The sequence below is a fragment of the Dama dama genome, chromosome 1 (assembly GCF_033118175.1).
Source record: "Dama dama isolate Ldn47 chromosome 1, ASM3311817v1, whole genome shotgun sequence".
Lineage (NCBI taxonomy): Eukaryota > Metazoa > Chordata > Mammalia > Artiodactyla > Cervidae > Dama > Dama dama.
The window spans coordinates 23,294,042-23,317,486 of record NC_083681.1 but is presented as its reverse complement, the minus strand read 5'-3'; the positions used below and the strand labels follow the sequence as shown (position 1 = coordinate 23,317,486).

General features: G+C 45.0%; 1 protein-coding gene across 5 annotated transcripts in view; it reads right to left on the bottom strand.

The window, feature by feature from the left end:
• The window catches only part of DIXDC1 (DIX domain containing 1), a 75,341-nt gene that overhangs the window by 32,328 nt on the left and 19,568 nt on the right, over window positions 1-23,445 (bottom strand). For 3 of the 5 annotated variants that reach the window (XR_009693081.1, XM_061144655.1, XM_061144647.1), the window contains 4 exons: window positions 13,657-13,786; window positions 8,422-8,547; window positions 6,038-6,269; window positions 5,116-5,223 (listed from right to left, as the gene is read on the bottom strand). Coding sequence is in view for 4 of the 5 variants with exons in the window: in XM_061144655.1 (XP_061000638.1) it covers window positions 5,116-5,223; window positions 6,038-6,269; window positions 8,422-8,547; window positions 13,657-13,786 (596 nt within the window). In the remaining variant the exon portion in view is untranslated. Of the gene's footprint in view, window positions 1-2,394; window positions 2,645-5,115; window positions 5,224-6,037; window positions 6,270-8,421; window positions 8,548-13,656; window positions 13,787-23,445 lie in introns of those variants that run through there. The other 2 variants (XM_061144665.1, XM_061144674.1) reach the window with 2 other exon arrangements.

Below are 23,445 nucleotides of genomic sequence, written 5' to 3'. Positions count from 1 at the left end.
AACAACGCCAGGATGTGATACAGAAAAGGGTGTAATATCTCAAAAGGGGACAAGACCTGCTGGGGACAATAAAGGTTTACTTTTTTTACTGCCAAGAGTTATTCATATCTCTGCCACACTATTTTCAAATTGTCAGAGGGCTTCCCTGGTGGTCTAGTGGTTGGGAGTCCACCTGCCAATGCACGGGACAAGGGTTCGATCCCCGTTTGCGGAAGAGTCCACATGCCCCGGAGCAACGAAGCCTGTGTGCCACAACTACTGAGCCTGTCCTCTAGATCCCAGGAGCCGCAACTGCCGAGTCCATGTGCTGCAACTACTGAAGCCTGAGACCCTAGAGACAGTGCTCCGCAACAAGAGAAGAAACGACAATGAGAAACCCAAGCACCGCAACCAAAGAGGAGTTCCCACCTGCCGCAACCAGAGAAAGCCCGAGCAGCAGCACAGACCCGGCACGGCAAAGCAACAAATAAATAAATCTTTAAAAAACTGTCATCAGAAATCTTGCAACAATTCTTAAATTCTAGTATAACTACTAGCCTTGGAAGGAACGGTTTGCATTTGGGAGGAAGCAGAATTTTAAATCTCCAGAAGCAAATCTACAGGATACCATGGGAATGCGAGGCGGACACTGCCATCTGAAGAGCCCTCTTTCTTTGCACCCACCTTGAGAACATCAGCGCCAAAACAATCTCAGGGGTTGTGGGGTCTGCAGGCCCAGCCCCCTCTCAGGGATTCTTTCCAAATCCATCACCCAGACAACAGTCAAAGTGTCTTGGATTCACTGACCCACTTAATGTGCCCCTGAAGTCTCCCAGGCTAATCCTCACAGCCATGATCAAGAGTTAACATTTCGTCTTCCTAGAAACCACGAAAGACAAGAGCCAAGCACAGTGGAGGCAGCCAGCGATTTCAAAAAGCTCTGAAGCAGCCTGAGGACTAGTGTCTCAACCTCCTCAGTGTCCCGGGTTTTGGGCTTTGGTGGGAATGACCTCAACCAGTAATACACTCTCATCCTTATCAGAACCATAGGGGAAAAAAAGTTGTCTTTTGCTCCTGCAAGTTAAAAAAAGTGTCACTTAACGATATCTGTAAATGTACAACCCAAACAGGCAGACAGGTGGAGAAAGGCAAGAAGTGCTGTTTAGAAAAGGAGACTGCTCCAGGGAACTCTCTTATCCATCTCTCACCACGTAGGCAATCTGATTCCAGCTGCTGACTTCCAGCAGCTAATTCCAACATGAATTAAGCTGCTAGGAAAGCACCAGTCTAGGGGTACCATTCACAAGAATAGATTTATGCTATTCAGGCCTCAGCTTTCACCTTCTTATAGAAATGGGGATCCGAGTGCAGAAAGAGGCCTGCACCCCAGCTGCTCCTCTTTGAGAAACGGTAAGACCACACTTTCCCAGCTGACAAGGTGCTGTGGCTGACAGGTGCCCCTGCCTGCATCTAGCTGGACCGCAGTGGATATGTGTGAGACGAAGGGGGTGGGGGTGGGAGGAGTGGTGTGAACCTAGGATGCGGGGAAAACTGCTTTCCTGAGAGCGGAGACGCATGCTCAGCTAGATCAGCTCAGCGGCTCCCTCCTAAGTGAGCCACCTCCCATATAAGGGCAGAAGGAGGCGGATGTCTGCACACCCAGCCCCGCTGTGGGAGTGGCAGAGCCGCCAAAGAAAACAACACTTCTTTCTTGAATCGGGGCTGCCAGTATGGGAGCCAGAGAGACATAAAACCCTGAAACTAAACGGCCGAGTCTAAAAGATAAAAGAAATCTGAGGAAGAAAAATCCTGAGGCACATGTCAGAGCATGCTGCCTTCCCTAAGGAAGACCCTCATGCGGGAGAATGGTACACAAATGTATTTTAATGCTAATTAATTACATGGCTCGGGATTTCCCTGATGAGCTTAAAAAACTGTTTTATAAACAAGTAACCCCCCACTTGCCATTATAATCCTGTCAAGACAGGGAACAACTGGTTACAAATCAGGTCTGACTGATACATTCCTAATTTCCCACAGGTCTAACATCTCTCCAATCTTAACTTATCAGACAAGCAGTCTCCCAGAAAAGATACCTCCAATTAAAAGTCCAATCAATTTTTTAAATCGGTACCAGGCAATAAGAGTTCTGTTCTGTCCTGAAGTGCTGGCTTCAGCAGAGACCAGACGGGGAGTCAAAAGCCACTCCTTCTCCCATGCCGCTTGCAGCTTCTTAAATAAACCCAGTGTATTTTACAGTGCTCATCTCAGGCCCGCAAGCAGGCTGTTCTCCCCAGTATAGCGCCCCCACCGATCCCCCGTCTGTCTCTGGCCAAGAGCATCCTCCAGTCCTGGCCCTGCTCCCACCCAAGCCCCCCCACACACACCTCCAAAGCCGAAGTGGCTTCAGCTCACCATTTGACCTGCGTCCCGCCCATGGTCCCCCTCGTGGCTCCGGCTTCAGCAAGTCGGCTTCCCTAGGTGAAGCGGGAGGCTGAGAGTCACAGCGCCCCCCGATTCGGGCATGTCTCCCCGCGCTGGGGGCCCCCCGAAGAACGACTCCCCCGGGCAGGCCAACTACGAGAGCCGCTCGCCCCGGTCCCGGCAGAGAGCAGTGAGGGCAGAGAGGCAGGCGTCTCGGCCCCAGGCACGGCGATGCTCGGGGCTCCGGGGCGCGCCGTCCCGGCAGCTCAGACACTGCAGCGGCCCGGCCTCGGCGGAAACCGCCTCCCCTCGCAGGCTGCCGGCCCTCGGCAGCCGCATCCGTGGTCCCCGCGGCCGCGCGGCTCCGGGCGTGTCCCCGGGCGCAGGCATCTCAACCCATCCCGCGCCCCGGGAGAAAAGCCCGGCCCGCGGCTCCGGCCGAGCGGTCGAGTGCCGGGGCGGGCGGCGATCCCCGCTCCGCGCCGCCTCCCGGTCCCGCCCTCCCGCGCCCTCCTCCCCCCGCTATCCGAGCTGTCACACGCGGCCGGGTAGCGCCGGGTTCCGTCCCACCCGGGCGGGCGCTCCGCGGGCCGGCTGAGCCCCCGGGGCAGAACTGGGCGGGGCTGCGGGGCCCGGAGGCAGCCCCGGGCGAGGCGGCGGAGGCGCCGCGGGGTCGGCAGAACCCCAGGAGGGCTGCGTGGGCCCCTCGTTCGGAGGAGCCCGGGACTGGCGGCCGTGCCTTCTGTCCTCTGACCCCTGCCTTCCCGGACACCGAGGTCGGGGTGGGTCTAACTCAGCTCCTCGCGGGAGGGGGTTCCCCCGGAAACCCGCTGAACGCTGGTCTCCACCGCCCCCCACCTTCCCCTCGGGCGTTTCATATGTTCTTTTTTGCCCCCAACTAACGAGCCTTTTGCTTGGATCCTGAGAGGCTGGCGCGAGGTCTACGGGTCTGAGAAGCAACAGGCGGGCAGTCGGACAGGGCTTTGCCAGGATGTCTGTCAAGGAGCAGGGGGCGGGGACCAGACGTAAGGGGCTATCTTCTGAACCACTGTTCTTTCCCGAGTCACATCCCGGGGGTCTCCTGGCCTTCACGGATCACTGAGACATTAGGTAGGCTTCCCCCTGAGTGCAGACTGCGGGAAGGAGCAGGGCAGAATGTCCCGGAGCCTTCTGGGGGCCAACTGAGCATCCCAAAGAGGTGAGTGAGAGGGTGGCCGACAAGAAAACGACCCAATCAGGAAGAAGAGAAGGAGGAGAGCCAACCAACTGTTCTCTGAACGCTCTCCTAGAAAACGGTCACTGCCAGCCACTGCAGCCCGATTTCCAGCAGCCCCGAATTCACACTGTCTGGTACCCTGCCCCCAGTCTTGAGTTCTGCCAGACAGGAAGGAAGCAGGTGCTCTCAGGAAAAAAAAAAATCCTGACTTTTTTTTTTTTTTTCTTCTCTAACTCTGGCAAGCGCTATCACTCACAGGAAAGTAAAAGGCCTGTAGCCATGCAGGAAGCAATAGATCTCATTGTACAACGGAATATCTTTTCATTCTGTACCAAGTGATAGTCCAAGCAGAAGCAAGGAAAAACTGGTTTAGATTCTCAATAAAAGCATATCTACTGCTTAATGGACACAAGGTTCCCTTCTGGCGTGATGCAAATCTCTCTGGATAGGGGTGATGGTTGCACAATATTAGTGAAGGTGCTACATACCACTGAATCATACACTTTAAAATGATTAATGGTTAATTTAATGTGTGAATTTTAAAAATAAAAAATCTATTAAATGTGAAAATTAAAAAATCAAGCAAGGTTACCAGTATATTAAGATGATGGATGTATATTTAATTTCCAAGCAAATTAGAAAATGGCCCATCAAATTAAGGTGGAATTGTATGATAAAAAGACATAGGAGGAAGAAAACAAAGACACAGAAAATACATACATGTCAGACAAAGAACAATTAGGCTTAACTGGAACAGACTAATCTGGGTTGATGTAGGAAAGAAAAGGTCATAAGAGCATAAATTAAATATGATTCTGCAATGAAATTAGTAAATAAGATAACAACATCTGGGGATGTGTTTACAGGAGCATGATTTACCTAAGCCAGGAAAATAGTCTTTCTCTGCCACCATACTTGGCATTGATCAGGCTTTTATTAGAGCACTGTGTCCTGTTTTGGTCTCTGCAATTGGCTCTAAGGGATATAGACAGCCTTTCCGCTAGTCACACACATCGCTAGCCCATTCAAATGAGTACTAATCTGCCACAATTCCCAGCCCTACAAATGAAAGCTGGAAACATTCTTAAAGCACTAAGGCAACTCTGCTCATTTCCTCTTGCTATGAGCTTTATACAACCTTCTCAGGCACAAAGACAGTGCAATGGAACTGGCTCTCATAAACACTGGCAGCTGATAAATAAGTATCGAAAAGATCCAGCTGGGCGCTGACAGGTCCCAGTCGTGCCCCCACGTGGACACAGCTAAGCACTAGCACTGGTATGTGGGAAATTCACAAGCATCTCACCCTGCCCTCTTGTCAGCACAAAACCACAAGGCCATGCTGAGGGTTACCCCTTGTAAGCCACACATAAATGGAGGGAAGAGGAAGGACTTTGGTGCCTTATCGCCTGTTGCGTGGGTACCTGAAGCTGCCAACCCTGAGAACCTCCACGAACTGAGGACTGTAGTGGTGAAGAATCTGAGGCCACAGTTACCTGGAGCAGCTGGACTCAGACGGGGACCTTTGCTGTCCTTCATACTGCTGCACCAGGGCTCGCACGCTCCAGCAGGGATTCTCAATCTCCTCATCCACGCTGCTGTTCCTAAAGTCAGAGGGCACCAACAAAGGAGAGGGTGTCAGTCCTTCGGGCCAACCCACTAACTACTGACACATGCCACTCCGGGACTGCTGTGGGTAAAAAGATGGACGAGGCAAAGCCCCGGCCTTAAAGACATTTGAAACCTGGCAAGGAAGATAGAGAAACCAATAATTTCACCAATCCTTGCAATACCTCAGAGTCATGCTACCTCTCTGACACACAACCCACGAAGCATCTCCTGTCATGACCCTCTGGGACACCCAACCTTCAGGATACACACCAGGGAGACACTTAGGGGTGACTCGGGATGTTGTTCCCACATACCTCCCAGTGCAGAAAACACACAGTGCCAAAGGAATATGTTTAAAACTCTGGGCCCCAGAGAAAATAATTACATACATGATTCCTCTACATTCTGCTAAAGTCAAAACGTGCACATGCATGCTAAGTCGCTTAAGTCATGCCCGATTCTTTGTGATCCCATGGACTGCAGTCCGACAGGCTCCTCTGTCCATGGGATCCTCCAGGTAAGAATACTGGAGTGGGTGGGGGAGCCTGGAGCCTTTCAAAAAAAAAAAAAAAGAATACTGGAGTGGGTTGCCACGCCCTTCTCCAAAAGTCAAAATAAACATGCCTAAAAGAAAGGTGGTTGTTTTTTTTTTTTTTCTCTTTTGGAGCACCCTCTCCAACCTCCACTCCATACTCTTTATTGCAATGTGGGCTGTTTAGGTGATATTTCCATCTACTGCACCATTATCATTTAAGGGAAGGAATATCAGCGCAGGTCGAATTCCCATCCCCAGATTTCCATCCTTACCTCTGTCGGTATCGAAAGACATCCCGCCCAGACCTCGACATGTCATGACACACATCGGCCAGAGCAGCGGCTGCTCCCTGGGCCACAGCAGTGGCACAGTGAGGCTGGTGAGTCTGAAGGGGGGCTCCAGCATCCCGTCCTTGGCTCACTGTCCTGCTGGAGCCAGGTTTGAAATGAGCTGCCAAGGCCAAGACCAGCCTCATGATAGACTTCAGGTTGCCTTCCACGATATCTGAGGATCAGAACAGACCAAGAGGTCCTAAGAGGGAAGCAGAGTGCTGAGGACGTACTCCGTTACTATGCATCTGCTAGTGAACAGGTAAGCAAGGCAGTCAAGCTCCCTGTCCTCACAAGCCGTGTTCAACAAGGAGACCAAAGATTTAAAGCAATTACAATCAAGTATAATAACATAAAGTGAAGTCACTCAGTCGTATCCAACTCTTTGCAACCCCATGGACTGTAGTCTGCCAGGCTCCTCTGTCCATGGGAGTTTCCAGGCAAGAATACTGGAGTGGGTTGCCATTTCCTTCATACAGTAGGAAAAGTAAAAGATTTTTTGGGAGCTCAGAGGAGAAGCATCTGTCTAGTTTAGAATGCAAAATATCTCATTGATAGTTTTTTACGTTTATTATGTGTTGAGCTCATAATACTTTAGATACGCATACATGCATGCTAAGTCATTTCAGTCGTGTCCAACTCTTTGAGACCCCGTGGGCTGTAGCCCGCCAGGCTCCTCTATCCATGGGATTCTCCAGGCAAGAATACTGGAGTGGGATTGCCATTTCCTTCTCCAGGAAATCTTCTCGACTCAGGGATCGAACTTGGGTCTCCTGCATTGCAGGTGGATACTTTACCGACTCAGCCAACAGGGAAGCCCTCATTTTGGATACATGGGTTAAATAAAATATATTATTAAAATTACTTACACTGATTTCTTTTTTGTAACAAGGCTATTTAGACATTCAAATTACGACTGTGACTTACTTTTATTTCTATGGCACACACGGGAAGAGGAACAGAAAGCAGTTCAGCATAGCCAGAGTTCAGAGTTCAGGGGGAGAGGGGGAAAGACGAGGGGGATGAACTGGAGGTCAGGTCAGAAAGGGCATAGTAAGCCAGAGAAAGGACTCTGGATTTTATCCTAAGGGCCCTCAGGTGCAGAGGAATGGCGTGAGCATATCGTACTCTTAGAAAGATCGTTCTGGCTGCAGTGTGGAGAGCAGACAGGAGGGGGACAGAAATGCATGCAGTGGGACTAATTAGGAAGCAGCTGCACTTCTCCAGGTAAAAGACAATGATGTCCTGAACGACTGTTCCCTCAAAATAGCTGACTTTAATGGGCCAGATCCCCAAGCCCACTCCTCACGGGGCCCGGATCAGATTTCAGAATGTCAGAGAAATATCTGACATTTTAAATTTTGTCCTAGAAAAAAAAAGAGAGAGAGAGAGAGAAAGGCAGACAGAAAATAACATGATGGGTCTGGTTAACGTCAGAAAATAGACCAAGTTGTATTTTTTCAGGCTCACAGCCTTTTAAATATGTAAGGCTTCCAAAAGGATTGACTGATACCTGCTACAGGACATTCTCAATGGTCGGTAACTGCCCCACCTGAATGAGCCCAACACAGAGAACACTAAAAACCCAGAAAGGAGGGCTCCCTCCCACCTCCATCCTCATCAGAGCCACAGGCAATCAGGCCCAGAAACTGAGGCTGAAACAAACCAGGTTAGAATCAGTTCCAGAGTCAGAGTGAGAGGACCAGAGAGCCTGTGCCTTCTGAGGACAGCTACATCATTTCTCCCCTGCAGCCTGGGCTCAAACTGCAACGAGAGCTGTCCTCATCTGGCCATGTGGCCCCAGGAGAGGGCATGTGCCAAGGTCAAAGTGCCTTTTGATCCTGCCTGGAGATGTCCTGTGATGTTCAAAAAAGACTGCTATCAAATATTTTCCTTCTGGAAAACTGGATAGAAAAAAGTAGGCTATTATGATCTGAGATAATAATTGTCATGAAACACTAGGAACACCAAAAAATATCATCTATCTTCATGTTTGATATCTTAAACAAGATGTTCTAAAATTAATATCCAAAAGCTGTCATTTCTTTTCTATTAATTTTCCTACAGATACTCAAAACAAAACGTTATTCAGTTAAAATGAAGAGCTTCTATCTTCACTCCAGTCTCCAAAGCACCTGGATTTTGATCATCATTCCAGCCCAAGAGGATGACTTTCCTTGTGGGGAAAAAGATGTGAGGTCACCAGCCTAATCCTACTCCAGTCTACTCTGAGCCCTCAGCTACACTGTGGATGGTTCTTCTGAAGGTGACAATCCCCAGGTAAAGATGAGTGTACCCAGCCACCACAGACAGAAGGAAGCACTGACCTTTAGCTGAAGTCTGGTGCATACGAATCTTTTTGGAGGCTACAAACTGTAACACTTTCTCCACATTATTCTTCATCTCTTGTTGGTTACTGGGACTCAGCTGTACCCCACTCAGCTTTTCTCCTGCTGTTAGAAGAGAGAAAATACATGAAGTTATGGGGAGGAGTACTATCACAGTTTCATAGCAGCCAGAAACAGAGAGACTATTTGAAGTAAACACTAAGATTATCTATAAATATGTCAGGGAGTTAGGCCTTCGTGTTTGTAATCTGGATGAGAAATAGGAAAATGAAAACATTCTGGAGGGTCTTTGAATTTTCAAATCTATTCCCTGGGGCCTGTGAAGTTACTGTGTGTACATTGATTCATTCAACAAATATTCACTGAGCACCCACTGTGTGCCACGCACTGTTTGGGGCACCAGAGAAACTGCAGTGACCAAGACATTCTCTGTCTTTCCTTCCATCATAGAGTTTACATCTGCAGGGATGAGAGATGACCAAGATCACAGACAAATGTTCGACAAAATTTCAGGTAGTGCTAAATGCTGTGCTGTGCTAGTCACATCCGACTCTCAGCGACCCCAAGGACCGTAGTCCACCAGGCAAGAATACTGGAGGGGGGTACCATTTCCTACTCCAGCAGATCTTCCCCACCCAGGAATTGAACCTGGGTCTCTTGCATCTCCTGTGCTGGCCTGCAGATTCTTTACAACTAGCACCACCTGGGAAGCCCAGTGATAAGTACTATGAGGAAAAACAAAGAAGAATAATCATGGTCTGTCTGATAACACATATGGGCGGAGACTTGAATAAAATAAGAGAGGAAAAGATGTGCAGAGGTAGCATTCCAGGCTGAGGAACCATAAGTACCAACGCCAAGGTGGGAATGAGATCAACTTATCTGAGAAACAGCAACAAGACCCTATGGCTGGAGTGGAGAGAGCAAGGAGTCAAGTTCTAGGACAGGTAGAGAGGTAAGCAAGGCCAGGTCATGTGGGGCTTTGGGAACTAGAGCAAAAGAGCAAAGACCTTGAATTTTATTCTATATGTAATGGGCAGAAAATGCAGGCTTGGCGGTAAAGGAGTTCAGTTCAGTTCAGTCCCTCAGTTGTGTCCGACTCTTTGTGACCCCAAGGACTGCAGCACATGAGGCTTCCCTGTCCATCACCGACTCCCAGAGCTTGCTCAAACTCATATCCATCGAGTTGGTGACGCCATCCAACCATCTCATCTTCTGTCATCCCCTTCTCCTCCCACCTTCAATCTTTCCCAGCATCAGGGTCTTTTCCACTGAGTCAGTTCTTCACATAAGGTGGCCAAAGTACTGGAGTTTCAGACTTAGCATCAGTCCTTCCAATATATATTCAGGACTGATTTCCTTTATGACTGACTGGTTTGATCTCCTTGCAGTCCAAGGGACTCTCAAGAGTCTTCTCCAAAACCACAGTTCAAAGGCATCAATTCTTCGGCATTCAGCTTTCTTTATAGTCCAACTCTCACATCTGTACATGACTACTGGAAAAACTATAGCCTTGAACTAGACAGACCTTTGTTGGCAGAGTTTTGTCTTTGCTTTTTAATATATTATCTAGGTTGGTCATAACTTTTCTTCCAAGGAGCAAGCATCTTTTAATTTCAAGGCTGCAGTCACCATCTGCAGTGATTTTAGAGTCCAAGAAAATAAAGTCTGTCACTGTTCCCATTGTTTCTCCATCTATTTGCCATGAAGTGATGGGACCAGAGGCCATGACCTTAGTTTTCTGAATGTTAAGCTTTAAGCCAGCTTTTTCACTCTCCTCTTTCACTTTCGTCAAGAGTCTCTCTAGTTCCTCTTCACTTTCTGCCATAAGGGTGGTGTCATTTGAGTATCTGAGGTTATTGATATTTCTCCCGGCAATCTTGATTCTAGCTTATGCTTCATCCAGCCCAGCATTTCTCATGATGTACTCTGCATGTAAGTTAAACAAGCCAGATAATGATATACAGCCTTGACATACTCCTTTCCTGATTTGGAACCAGTCTGTTGTTCCATGTCTGGTTCTAACTGTTGCTTCTTGACCTACAGATTTCCTAGGAGGCAGGTAAGGTGGTCTGGTATTCCCATCTCTTTCAGAATTTTCCACAGTTTGTTGTGATCTACACAGTCAAAGGCTTTGGTGTACTCAATAAAGCAGAAGTAGATGTTTTTCTGGAATTCTCTTGCTTTTTATATGATCCAACAGATGTTGGCAATTTGATCTCTGGTTCCTCTGTCTTTTCTAAATCCAGCTTGAACATCTGGAATTTCACAGTCCGCATACTATTGAAGCCTGGCTTGAATAATTTTGAGCATTACTTTGCTAGCACGTGAGATGAGTTACCTGACCTGCTTAATGCTTTTAAAAGTCGACTTCATGTGGACATAGATTCTGTGAAGAGGAAACAGGGAGATCTGTTAGAAAGAAATGAAAATAGTCAAGTGAGAGATAATGATGGTTTGGGAAGAAGCTGAGAGGTGAAAAGTCAGATACCAGGTACATTTTTAATATAAAGCAAACAGCACATGTGAAGGACTGAATATGATAGATGAGAAAAAGAGAATAATTAAAGTCAACTTCTAAGTGTTCTGCTTTAACAGCTGAGAGAATGGTACTCTGATGTGTTAGTCAGATGAAGGATCTCAGAGGACAGAGGGATCAGTGGCGTGAAGGAAAAGTTCTGATTAGGACACGTGAAGTGAGAGTTGCATTTTAGACATCCAAGCAGAGAAGCTGAATAGGAAGCTGATATTCACCACCTCAAGGAAAAGCTTAGGGCTAAAGACTCAGATTTGGGAAGAGACCACTTAGGGACAGAGAATATACAAAAGAACTAAGGTCTAAACCTCTAAGGAGAACTTCCAACATTTAGACGTCAGGAGGGCTTCCCAGGTGGTACAGTTGGTAAAGAATTCGCCTGCCAGTGCAGAAGACACAAGAGACATGGGTTTGATCCCTGGGTTGGGAAGATCCTCTAAAGTAGGAAGTGGCTACCCATTTCAGTATTCTTGCCTGGAAAATTCCATGGACAGAGGAGAGTGGCGGGCTACAGTCGATGGGATCACAAAGAGTCAGACACGACTAAGCATGCACACACGCACACGCATACGCGCACACGCACACACACACACACACACACACACACACACACGGAGGAGAAAGCCAGCAAACAGGAAAGGCCAGTGAGGAAGGAGGGAAACTTCAAGTCCACAGGATCCCTGAGACCAAGGCAAGATGTCTGGAGGAGGAGGGAGTGATCCACTGTGTCAAGTTCTGCTAAGTTGAATAAAATGAGGACTGAGCCCTGGCCACAGGATTTGACAGAGCAGAGTCGTGATCTCAAGGAGAACAGTTTCAGGGGCATAGTAGTAGGATCAAAAGCTCAGTGCGGGCCAGCTCAAGAAAGAACGCAATCTAAAGTAGTGAATTCAGAGAGATTTTCTATATAGCCACGTTGCGACAGAATGCAGCATTTAAGAACCTGGGTTTTGAAAAAGAATACACATTCATATTGCCTGTATGTGCACCAATAAATATCTCTGGAAATAACCAGAAACTGCTAACACTAGCTGCCTCCAGAAAGAACAGGTAACTGGTAAGGGGACAGATGGGTGAAATGGCTTTTGATTTTCTATCTTCTTGGGCTGTCTGGATTTTCTGACTATGTTTCCAGGATAATCTGTTCAAATGAGTGAAAAATTAAAAGTTGAAAATTAGCTTTGGAATTAAAGTAAAACTAGGCTTGTACCTCTGCTTTACCACTATTCTTATGTGACCTTGGAAAGTTGCTTAAGGGCTTCCCTGGTGGCTCAGAGAGTAAAGAATCTGCCTGCAATGCAGGAGACCTGGGTTCTGGGTTGGGAAGATTCCCTGGAGAAGGGAAAGGCTATGCATTTCAGTATTCTTGCCTGGAAAATTCCATGGACAGACCTTTCTAAATCTCAAAAAATAAGTAAAATACTTAAATGCTATCCATTATCATAAATCAATCAAAGTTGCATGTTTAACAATGCTTGATACATATGTACACACACATATATGTGTGTGTATATATATATATATATATAAAGTGCTCCTGGAAATGGGGGTAATATTATGTTTCTCAAACGTGAAATTAAATGAGATAGTGTTCAATACACAGTAGCTGCTATTACTATTATCATGGTTATAATCACTATAAGTGAAGAATGAATCCGTGAGCTGTCTGAATGAGGTATTTGTGGACAGGCTGCCTGATGCAAGCCTGCCTTCTTACATATCACTCAAACCCACATCCCTCAACTATGTCAATGATGTTTGAGTACCTGTTATGTGTCTGTCACTTGGTTAAGGATTGTGAAAACAGGGGGGAAGAAATTACACTGTACCTGCTCTTAAAGAGCTCAATCTATACTGGAGAGGGAGATAATAAACAACCATCATTTGGTGAGAGAAATAATAAGAGGTATGGACAAATGCTGTAGAAATAAGGTTATGATATCATCTAATAAGAATGACAGGCAACAACTCTGGGGTTTCAAGAAAACGAGGTCTTCTTATCTTAGTCGGGTCCTTTTGCTGGTAACACACCTTCTTTTTGCCTGGCTGCCACTTCCCTTTCCAGCCTCAGTCTAAATATCAGATCTTCTGGCAAGCCATCCTAGAATCCCTCAAGCCATCCTAGAATCCCTAACAGTGGGTTGGGTGCCCGCCCTCTGCTCGTATCTGTGCTTGCCCCGTCACAGTACTAAGTACATTACTGGAAGTGACTTCACTCTCCAGTCTTTCCAACTAGATTGGGAGACTCTTGAGAGCCACGACTGTGCTCCTCATCACACTCCCTAAGTTTAATGCAGAGCCTGGAACACAGTGTTTACTGACTAATAAATAAATTAATTAACCTTGGGCAAGTATCTTAAGTCCTCCCTACTTTCAAGTCCATGAGACTTTACAGAAGTAGCTCATCGGTAAAGAATCTGCCTGCCAATGCAGGAGACGAGGGTTCTATCCCTGGGTGGGGAAGAACCCCTGAGGGGAAAATGGCAACCCACTCCAGTATTCTTGCCTGGGAAATCTCATGGACAGAGAAGCCTGGTGGGCTACAGTCCATGGGGTCACAAGAGTTGGACACAACTTAGTGACTAAACCACCACCAACAATCTGTTCTCAAGGGCACATGGAGGGTAAAAAGGCCACGTTCTGGTTTAAGCTAGCATCGGAGTCCAGGGCCAACCGACCAACAATCTCAATGAGATACGCCAGGATCACCCCATCCCGGAGATCTTGTCGCAGGTCCTGCACTGGCTTCACCGCTGGCCTCTTCTTCAGCTGTGCATTCACCCAGGCCACGTACGCCTGCAGCTGTTGCTGGAAAATAAAAGCGAGAGATAAGGAAAGGTTGCATGCTTCTCGTATCCTCTTCCCTGCATCCTCTAAGGCAGCAGTGGAGACTGGGCGATCTATACCCAACTTCCCAGGTGGCCCAGTGATGAGGAATTCGCCTGCCAATACAGGAGATGCAAGAGATGCAGGTTCAATCCCTGAGCGGGGGGGTGGGGCGGGGGAGATCCCCTGGAGTAGGAAATGGCAACCCGCTCCAGAATTCTTGCCTGGACATTTCCATGCACAGAAGAGCCTGGCAGGCTACAGTTCATGGGGTCGCAAAGACTTGCATGCAACTGAGCAACTGAGCAATCTATACCCAGAGGGAGGAGGAGAAGGTTCTAAGGAAAGAAAGATGGTTAGACATGGAGTATGCTCTCAAATTCTCTAGTTTTATGCTAGTTTTGGGATGAGCTACCCTCTGACTGGGGTGGTGGTGTGGATACAGGTACGCAGATGAGTGTTTCGGCAACAGTGACTCTTGCTTTCCTTGACTTTAGCTTTGTCAACCAGGAATAAAGCCGGGCCAGAAGCACAGCCCGTTTTCAAGTGTGATGAAAGCTGCCAGTGACCCAGTGTGCTTCCCAGGAATGATCTCTCGTGTGTGTGCACAATGACCTGTGACATTCCTAAGAACTGATCCTGGGGAGCTAGGAATCCACAGTTAAACTGATCTCAGAACTGCCTCTCATAGCTACTTTCTTCACAAAGAGATTTAACTGAAACCAACCCGGGGTTTATCCTCCTGAGCCCATAATCCTGGGATTGCTACAGAGTTAGCTTTAATCCAGGCTTTACGTTGTCAGAGAGGATCTGGTTACCTGAAACCTGCACAAAGAAAGCAGACAGACTAGGGTGAGCAGAGTTCCTGAAGATTGGGGTCGGGGTTGGGGGAGCCTTCGTTTTTTTTTTTCTTTCAGACAACACTTATGGCCCAGTACCATCAGAAACCTGTCAGACTCAGGTGGGATATATAATTCATCCCAACACTTAGACAACCTTTCATATTCCATTTTAAACAGAGCTTGTGTATTCAGGTGTTCATTCTGATTATTTGGGCACTGAATATCAAAATAGCACAAGAGCAAGGTCATAGTAGAGGCAGCAGTTCTGTCTGATTTCTGAAGCCCAAGACTGAACCTAAAAATTAAATTCAAGGGCTAACAGTATCAAATGATAATTTGGTTAAAGTACAGTTGATTTCTAAGCTCCAAGTACTTCCTTAATGAAATGATGTCAGAAATTACTCACTGGCAGCTTCCTGAGCTTAAATTAAATCTTCACTATTTTCTCTACATCAATTTGTGGGAATAAATAAAGTCCTTTGGAAGGTAGTGCTAAGGCAATGTTCTACCAGCTACTGAGAAACTGTAGGAAGTGCAATGATCAGCAGGAGGTAGGGGGAAGAATCTGGTATTTATTGAGTACCTACCATGAATTAAACACTACTTTTGGTGTTTTCTATGTCTTTTAATGACTTACTAATGTATCCGGAGGGCTTTCCTGATGGCTCAGTGGTAAAGAATCCGCCTGCCAATGCAGGAGATCTGGGTTCAATTCCTGGGTTGGGAAGATTCCCTGGAGTAGGAAATAGTAACCCACACCAGTATTCTTGCCTGGGAAATCCCACGGACAGAGGAGGGCTGGCAGGCTATACCCCACAAGGTAACAAAAGAGTTGGACACAACTTAGCAACTAAACAACACAACAACAGTGTACCTAGAACACAGCCACACAGTTGATGCTTATTAAATGGTCATCACTATTTTCACTATCATCATCTAATTCAGTTCTCGCAGGAGCACTGAAGGGTTGGTATCATCTCCGTTCTGTGGATGAGGCTCAGAGAAATCATGTAACTTCTCCAAGGTCTCCATCCCTATGCCATGGCAGACCTGGTTAGCAAACCCAGGAAAGGTGGTCCAAGGACCTCCTGCTATTCAACCCACTCTGCAGGTTAGAGGTGGCTGCGCCTTCCGCTTTCACACGGGCCAGATTCCTGTCCAGGTGAGCTCTTACATTCAACCAAAACGGCGAGACAGGCAAAAGGTGCCTCCAGAGCAAACCACTCTGCCCTGGGCCACAAACGCATCAGGGTAACAGCTGGGTCTGATTACCTGGCTTACATCAAAATCCCTACCCCACTACCCTCAACCCTCCCCCCACACATTCCTGCTTAAAATCCTTCCCTGGCATCTCATTACCCTCAGGGTAAAACCCAGCCTCCTCAGCACTTCAGTCTGTCCTGCGCTAGTCCTTACCTCTTCTCCAGCTTCGCTTACCCACTCACATTTGCCAACCCCTGCATTTAAGGTCGGTCCAAACTAAGTGCAATGCCCCAAACGCACCACGTCTTCCGGCCACTCCACCTCCTCCTGCCTCGCATCTCCTCTTAAACCTCAGCTCAAGCGTCACCTCTTCCAGGCAGCCTTCCCTGACCCTCCCACACACCTCAGACTCTTGATCTCCATGAGGACGTCCTGCGTCAGGCAATCAGTTCAACTATAAGGAGAGTGCAGCCAGTGTTCTGTGATGGGGCTACAAAGAGCTTTATGCCTTCAAGAAGTTTGCAGGAAGAAAAATGAGAAGAGAGAAGAAGGAGAAGCTTACAGGTTGGTGAGACAAGCGCTAGGACAGGGGTGTGCGAGATGCTAGGAGTATTAGCCCAATCTGAAGTCTATGCACAGGGGGCTTTCCTGAGGAAAGGAGGCAAAGAGGACAGTGAGCTTAAAGGGGCTCAGGTCCCAACTAGATGCTCCATGCAGGACGTTATAGGAGTTCAGGACTGTTGGACTCAAGAGTAACAGGCGCTCAACAAATCTCTGTTTGAATCAATAAATAATGTGTCAAATTTCATCAGGCCAAGACTTACGATGATTCTAAAAGTTAATTATGCAGAGGAAGACAAGAACAAGTATTTTTCATCAGGCCAAGATAATTTTTACTTAAGTAACCATAGCCTTCTTTTGGCCAATGAATAGAAATAAGTTGTCTCTGATGCAAAACTGCTTTGAGGCTCCTCATAGAACTTTTCATGCACATTAATCACAGTTCCGGGCTTCCAGTAAAGAGGATTCTATTGCATAAGTGATCATATTTGTCACCACTTTTCTGAACACCTACTCTGTGTCTAGAGCTATGCTAGGTCCTTTAGACACAATTTCTCTAATGCTAATCTGCCAGGAAAATTTTACTGTATCTATTTTGCTAACTGCAAACAGAGACTCCAAAAAGGCGAAATAATGTTCAAGGCCACCCAGACTGTAAACTATGGATGTGAAATTCACTCTGACTCCCAAACCAGTGCTCTTTTCACTCTACCACACTGTCACCTAAATAAATGCATCCCTGAGGTTTAAACAACCTCACCAAACTCTCGGAGTGGAAGTTACCTTAGCCTAAACCACTTCTTCCTCCATAGCCAGTGCTTGGGTCTCCTGTGTAATAATCTACACTCGGGAACTGCCTGCTAGTCAGAATGCTCCACAGACTAGCAACACCATCACCAGGGGCTCTCAGAAAAGCAGCCGCTCACACATCACCATCAATCAACATACTTCAAATATAATAGAACAGAATATGCAGAATAGAATGGAAATGCAGAATCTCAAACTCTGCTCCAGTTCCAACAAATCAGAACCTGCATTTCTAAAAGAGCCCCTCATCTTGTATTTTCTCTGCTTCAGCTCTGTCATCAGCTATTTGTCAAAAGAAAACAATTTTGGCTCCTCTTATTGGAGAGTAGTTTTCAGAAACCAAAATTTGAGCATGAGGTATACTCATCTTACTGGGGTAACATTCTGGACCCTCTCAGGAGTAGAGTAGGAAATATAGGTATATATCACACCCAGACACATACTTCCATCTACTTATCTTGACAGACAGATGGAGAAATAGACCATGAATTATCCGGATCCTGCCTCCAGCCCAGCACCACAGGGTTCATCTCTCCTTTTCCTTTTCCTTATTTGTAACTCCTTTTTCCCCACAGTGAGAAACCTGACTCTATCCACAATATATTTACTAATATTTCCTCAGTCCTAGAAAACACATCAAAACATACCGTAACACAAGGTATGGATTAGCACAGTCATTTTTTAAAATATTTGTTTATTTATTGGGCTATGCCATGTCATAGAAAAATAAATTTACTAGCCAGAAATTGATATACGAGTATATAGTCCTTTTTGTTTTAGCCCTACAGTGTACACTCAAAATACTGATTCCAAAGTGACGTAGGTTAATTCTTTTCTTTCCTCTGCCTTCAGTGTGGTTATGTTATTAATTTGTAATACAGTTAAGTACATGTATTACAATTGGTAGATCATTTTGGGTTGTCCTAACATGTTGGTTGATTTTAATTAATTTGGGGGCAGGAGAAAGATTAACATGGTTCTAAAAGTCAGAGCTATAGAGAAACATACATTCAGAAGTGTCAGACCTCCATCCTTCTCTCTACTCCATTCCCTCTTCTCTAGTCTTTCCACCCTATTCCTATCCACTCCTGTAGACAACCAACCTGATTCAATTCTATGTTATCTGGAAAAAAAGATATATGTATATTTTACTTCCCTTTTCTTCTTATGTGAAAAATAGCATAGTAATTTTTTTTTTTTATTTTATTTATTTACTGGGCCCTGCTGGGTCTTGGTTGCAGCATGTGGGATCTTCAAACTTCGTAGTATGTGGGATCTAGTTCCCTGACCAGGGATCAAACCCAGGTCCCCTGTGTTGGGAGCTTGGAGTCTTAGCCACTGGGCACCAGGGAAGTCCCCAAAATAGCATTAAGCACTGACAGTGCCTGGTGGCTCAGATGGTAAAGTATCTGCCTGCAACGCAGGAGACCCAGGCTCAAGATTGGGTTGGGAAGATCCCCTGGAGGAGGGCATGGCAACCCACTCCAGTAATCTTGCCTGGAGAATTCCATGGCCAGAGGAGCCTGGGGAGCTACAGTCCATGGGGTTGCAAAGAATCAGACGCAACTAACACACACACATTCTTTTTACATCTGCATTTCTCACTTCAATTAATATTTGCTTAACATATTCTGGAAATCACTCCATATTGGTCTAGAAATCTTCCTTATTTTACAGCTACATGGTACTCCATTATGTAGCTATACCATAATTTAGTCAATCAGTCTTCTATATATGGGAATTCAGGGTTTTTTTCCCAATATTTTGCAGTTACAAACAGTGCAGCAACGAATAACGCTATGCATATATATTTTCATGTTGATTGAGGTCTATCTTCAGGGTAGATTCAAAGAAGATGGCTAGGTGAATATAGATACATTAAGTCGATAACTTCATTAGAAATGGCCAAATTCCCCGCCAAAAGCATTGCATCTGTTTGCATTCCCATCAGCAGTGCATGAGAGTGCATTTTCCCAGTCTTGCCAACAGAATACGTTGTCACACTTTTAAATTTTTGCTAACATGATAGGTGACAAATTGTATCTTAGTGCTGTTTTAATTTCATTTCTTTAGTTATGAATTTGAGCTTCTTTTGGTAGGTTTAAGAATACAATTTAAATTCATCCTTATCTTTATATATTTTGTATATGTGCATGAATTATCTGTTCACGTCTCTCCCATTTTTCTATGTATTGTACCTTCATCTTAGGAGCTCTTTATGTCTTAGGAATGTTACCCTTTTGTCTTGGACATATGTTGCAGAGATTTCCCAGTTTGTCAGTGATCTCTCTTTTTGGACATTTATATTTATTTCTCTATTTGCTGCCTCCCAGGTGGTGCAGCGGTGAAGAATCCACCTGCCAACGCAGGAGACTCAGGTTCAATCCCTGGGTTGGGGAAAAGGCAACCCACTCCAGTATTCTTGCCTAGAGAATCCCATGGACAGAGGAGCCTAGTGGACTACAGTCCGCAGGCTTGCAGAGTCGGACACAGCTGAGCACACGCACATTTCCTCGGCTATGCTGGGTCTCGGTTGCAGCACGTGGGGTCTTTAGTTGCAGCACGCAGGATCTTTTCAGTTGCAGTATGTGGGATCTAGATCCTGACCAGGGATTGAACCCAAGCCTCCTGCATTGGGAGCGTGCAGTCGTAGCCCTGGAGCACCAGGGAAGTCCCTATCAGTCATCTTTTGACTTAGTTTATGGTGGTTTTCTGGCTATGAAAAGGATTTTATTTTTATATAATCAAATTACTGTTATTTCATTCCTCTGAATGTTGAGTGATGGTTAGAAAGGCTTTCCCTACACTAACGTGAAAGAAGAATTCACTTCCGCTTTTTCTCTAGTTCTCATATGGTTTCAAAATTGCTTACATTTAGATCCCTGTTCCATCTGGAATTTATTCTCCTGTATAATGTGAGATATAGATCCAACTTATCTTTTCTTCAAATGGCCACCCAGTTGTTTCAGCACCATTTACTAAAGTCAATCTTTACCCCAGGGATTTGAGATGCTGCCTTTATCATATGCTAAATTTCCATAGTTCCTGGGTCTATTCCTGGACTTCACAGTCTGTATCATTTGTATATTTGTTCATTCTTGTACCAGTACCAAAATGTTTTATTTGTAGAGGTTTTATAGCATAATTTAATACGTGGCACAGCTGGTCCCTCCACCCTGAAATTTTTCTCTTTTTAATATTTTCTTGACTATTCTTACAAATTTACTTCTCCATACAAACTTCAGTATACATTATCTAACTTTCAAAACAAAGCCTGTTAGAATTTTTACTGGGATTATATTAAATCTATAAATAGATACAGAGAGAACCGTCATTTTTATGTTGTTGAACCATCCTACTCAAGAATAAGGGGTGTCTTTCATTTGTTCAAATGAGTCTTTCAGGAGAGTTGTCAAGTTTTCCTCCTGTAAGTTATATGCATTTCCTGTTAAGTTCATTTCTAACTATTCAATTCTTCTTAATTGTGATTGTAAATGAGGTTTTCTCTACCATCACTTTCTCTAACTGGCTACTCTGTGTTTGTGAAAGCTGTTAATTTCAGTAGGTTCATTTTATATTGCTATCTTTTATTGAGTTTCATTGAGTTTTATCAATAATTCTCAATGATTTCCCGGATTATTACCACATCATCTACAAAAAGAAATATTCTTTACTAAGCTTTATGCCTGTAATCGATTTCTATATACCTCTGGTACAATGTTGACTAGTAGTGGAGATACTGGACATTCTTCCCTTGTTTCTGGACTCAGAGAAAATACTTGCAGTGTTTCCCAATTTAGAAAGTGAATGGTTTTAGGAATAAGGTATATATATTTTTATCATGGTAAGAAAGAATCCATCAAGTAGTCTTTTCTTTTTTTTTTTACTTTTTAATTTTATCACGCACTACAAAATATACTGCGTGCTCCACAATACACTGCATAACCGTCTAACAGGGGTAGATGAGCAGAACTGAGTTATTTCTCATCCATCAGGAAAATGCTTCCTTAATCAATGTTCTCCAAACCCTTCAACATATGATGATGATGAACTCCAGAGATGCACCTACCTCTTCCCATCAAATTCCACCCATGTGACTAGTGGGCAGCCCTCTTCCCCTTGTTCCCGTTAGTGAATCTATGGATGCATGCAGGGGCCATTTCTGGAATGAAGAAGTGCGTGGCTGTGAGGGCAACCCCAGGGAGAATCTCACATCACACCGTCACCGCCCTGTTCCCAAGCAAGTCTTACTTTCTTCAGTGGTTTTATAAGGAACGGATGTTGAATCTTGATGAAAGTTTTGTCAGCATTTATGCAGACAATTCTGATTACTTTTCCTGAGACCTACTAATATGGAATGTGTGGATTTCTTAATAATGAACCTACCTTGCATTCCTGTGGTTAACCCTACTTGAACATAATGAATTACCTTTCAATGCGATGTTGAACTTTGCTCACTAATAAAATACGTATTAGTGCTACATGAGTGCTACATTTGCTGTACTTTTTCATGGTTGCTCAGTTGTTCAGTCATGTCCGACTCTTTGGGGCACCGTGAACTGTAGTTCTTCTGTGCATGGGATTTTCCAGGCAAGAATACTGGAGTGGGTAGCCATTCCCTCCTCCAAGGAATCTTCCCCACCCAGGGATCAAATCCATGTCTCCTCTGTCTCCTGCACTGAAAGTAGATTCTTTACCCACTGAGCCACTGGGGTCATCTTTTCATAGGTACAAGGAATATTTGTCTGTAGTTTTCTTTTTTGCACTCTCAGGTACATATATTTTTAAAAAGAAGCAGCAAGTTTCTCCTTAGTTTCATTCTCTGACATCATCTGTAGAGCACTGGGGCTATCTGATAAGTAGAGGTTTGGTAGAATTCCCCTGTGAAAAAATCAGGCTGGTACTTTTTTTGAGGAGTAGTTCCTTATTAAAGTTCTCTATTTCTCCTACAGAAATTGGCCTGTTTAAATACCCTGTCTCTATCAATTTTAGTAATCATAATTTCCCTTAGAAATAATTTCGTCAAGGTTTCAAAGTTTATTTGCACAGACCTGCAAAGACTCTTACAGTTTTGTTTGTTTCAGTGGTTATTTCCCCACTGTCATTTCTCATTTTGTATATTTGTGCTTCCCCCTTTTTCATTCTGTTAGCTACCAGTTTGTCTTTTTATAATTTTTCCTCAAAATCTTAAAAATAAAATGGTTTCAAGAATTATTGCTATTCTGGCCCAAATCCCTCTAAAACCGTAATACTTCGAAAAAAACACAATACCCTGGCTATAAAATCAGACAGTCAACTTTCTCATCCAAGACATTTCACACTTTTTCCCTCTCTTCCCATTCTTCCCCTTCTTCTTCTTTCTTTGTTACCACCTCACATTGCTGACTCACACAGTGCTATCAACCAACCCCCCTCCCCAAATTTTTAACACATTTTCTGGGAGGCCAATCTCTTCCACTTTCATTCTCGTATAACTGGTCTTATCGATGCATATTTAACAAATTTCAACTTGTTAGATCCCATCTCACAAGATACTTCCAGACCCTATCATTTCATGTATTCATTTATTCAAATGCAGCCAACATTGCCAGGCATTGTGCCAGGCCCACTGTTTACAGGCATATAAATAACTCTGATACAAAGTGATCACTGCAACAATGGAGAAATGTTTTTAAAATGCTATCTATGCACAAAAGGAGTAACAGGATCAAAGGATGAGGACATCACAGGTGGGTTAAGAGGGAAGAAGACATCTATCTGTTCTTTAAGGATATTTGCCAGTTGGGGAATAGAAGGACATCCCAGGGAGAGGTGATTTTAAAAAAAAGAAAGGAAGAGCCTGAAGGTATATGGTATCTAGGAGGAACCGCCAGTTAACAAATTTGTGTATGGGCAGAGCTGTGAGTGGCAGGTGGTGATAATGGAGAAAGAGGTCAGCACAAGACCTACCAGAACTTAGATTTAAGTCTTAAAGAGTTTTAACAGGAAAGCATGGAGCCTTGGAACAGGAAACAGAAACTGTGAGACTTGTATCTTAGGTCACTCTGGACGCACTAAAATATGAGACAGAAAGAGGAGCATCCAGGTAATAATTCAAGTGAGAGAAGATGAGAGCCTAAACTGAAGCAGAACAATGAGAAAAGGACAAACTGCAGAAATAAGTCAGAGGGATGACTGCCAACAGGCAGGCAGTCACAACAAGAGACAGTCCAAAAAGTCACACCTGAA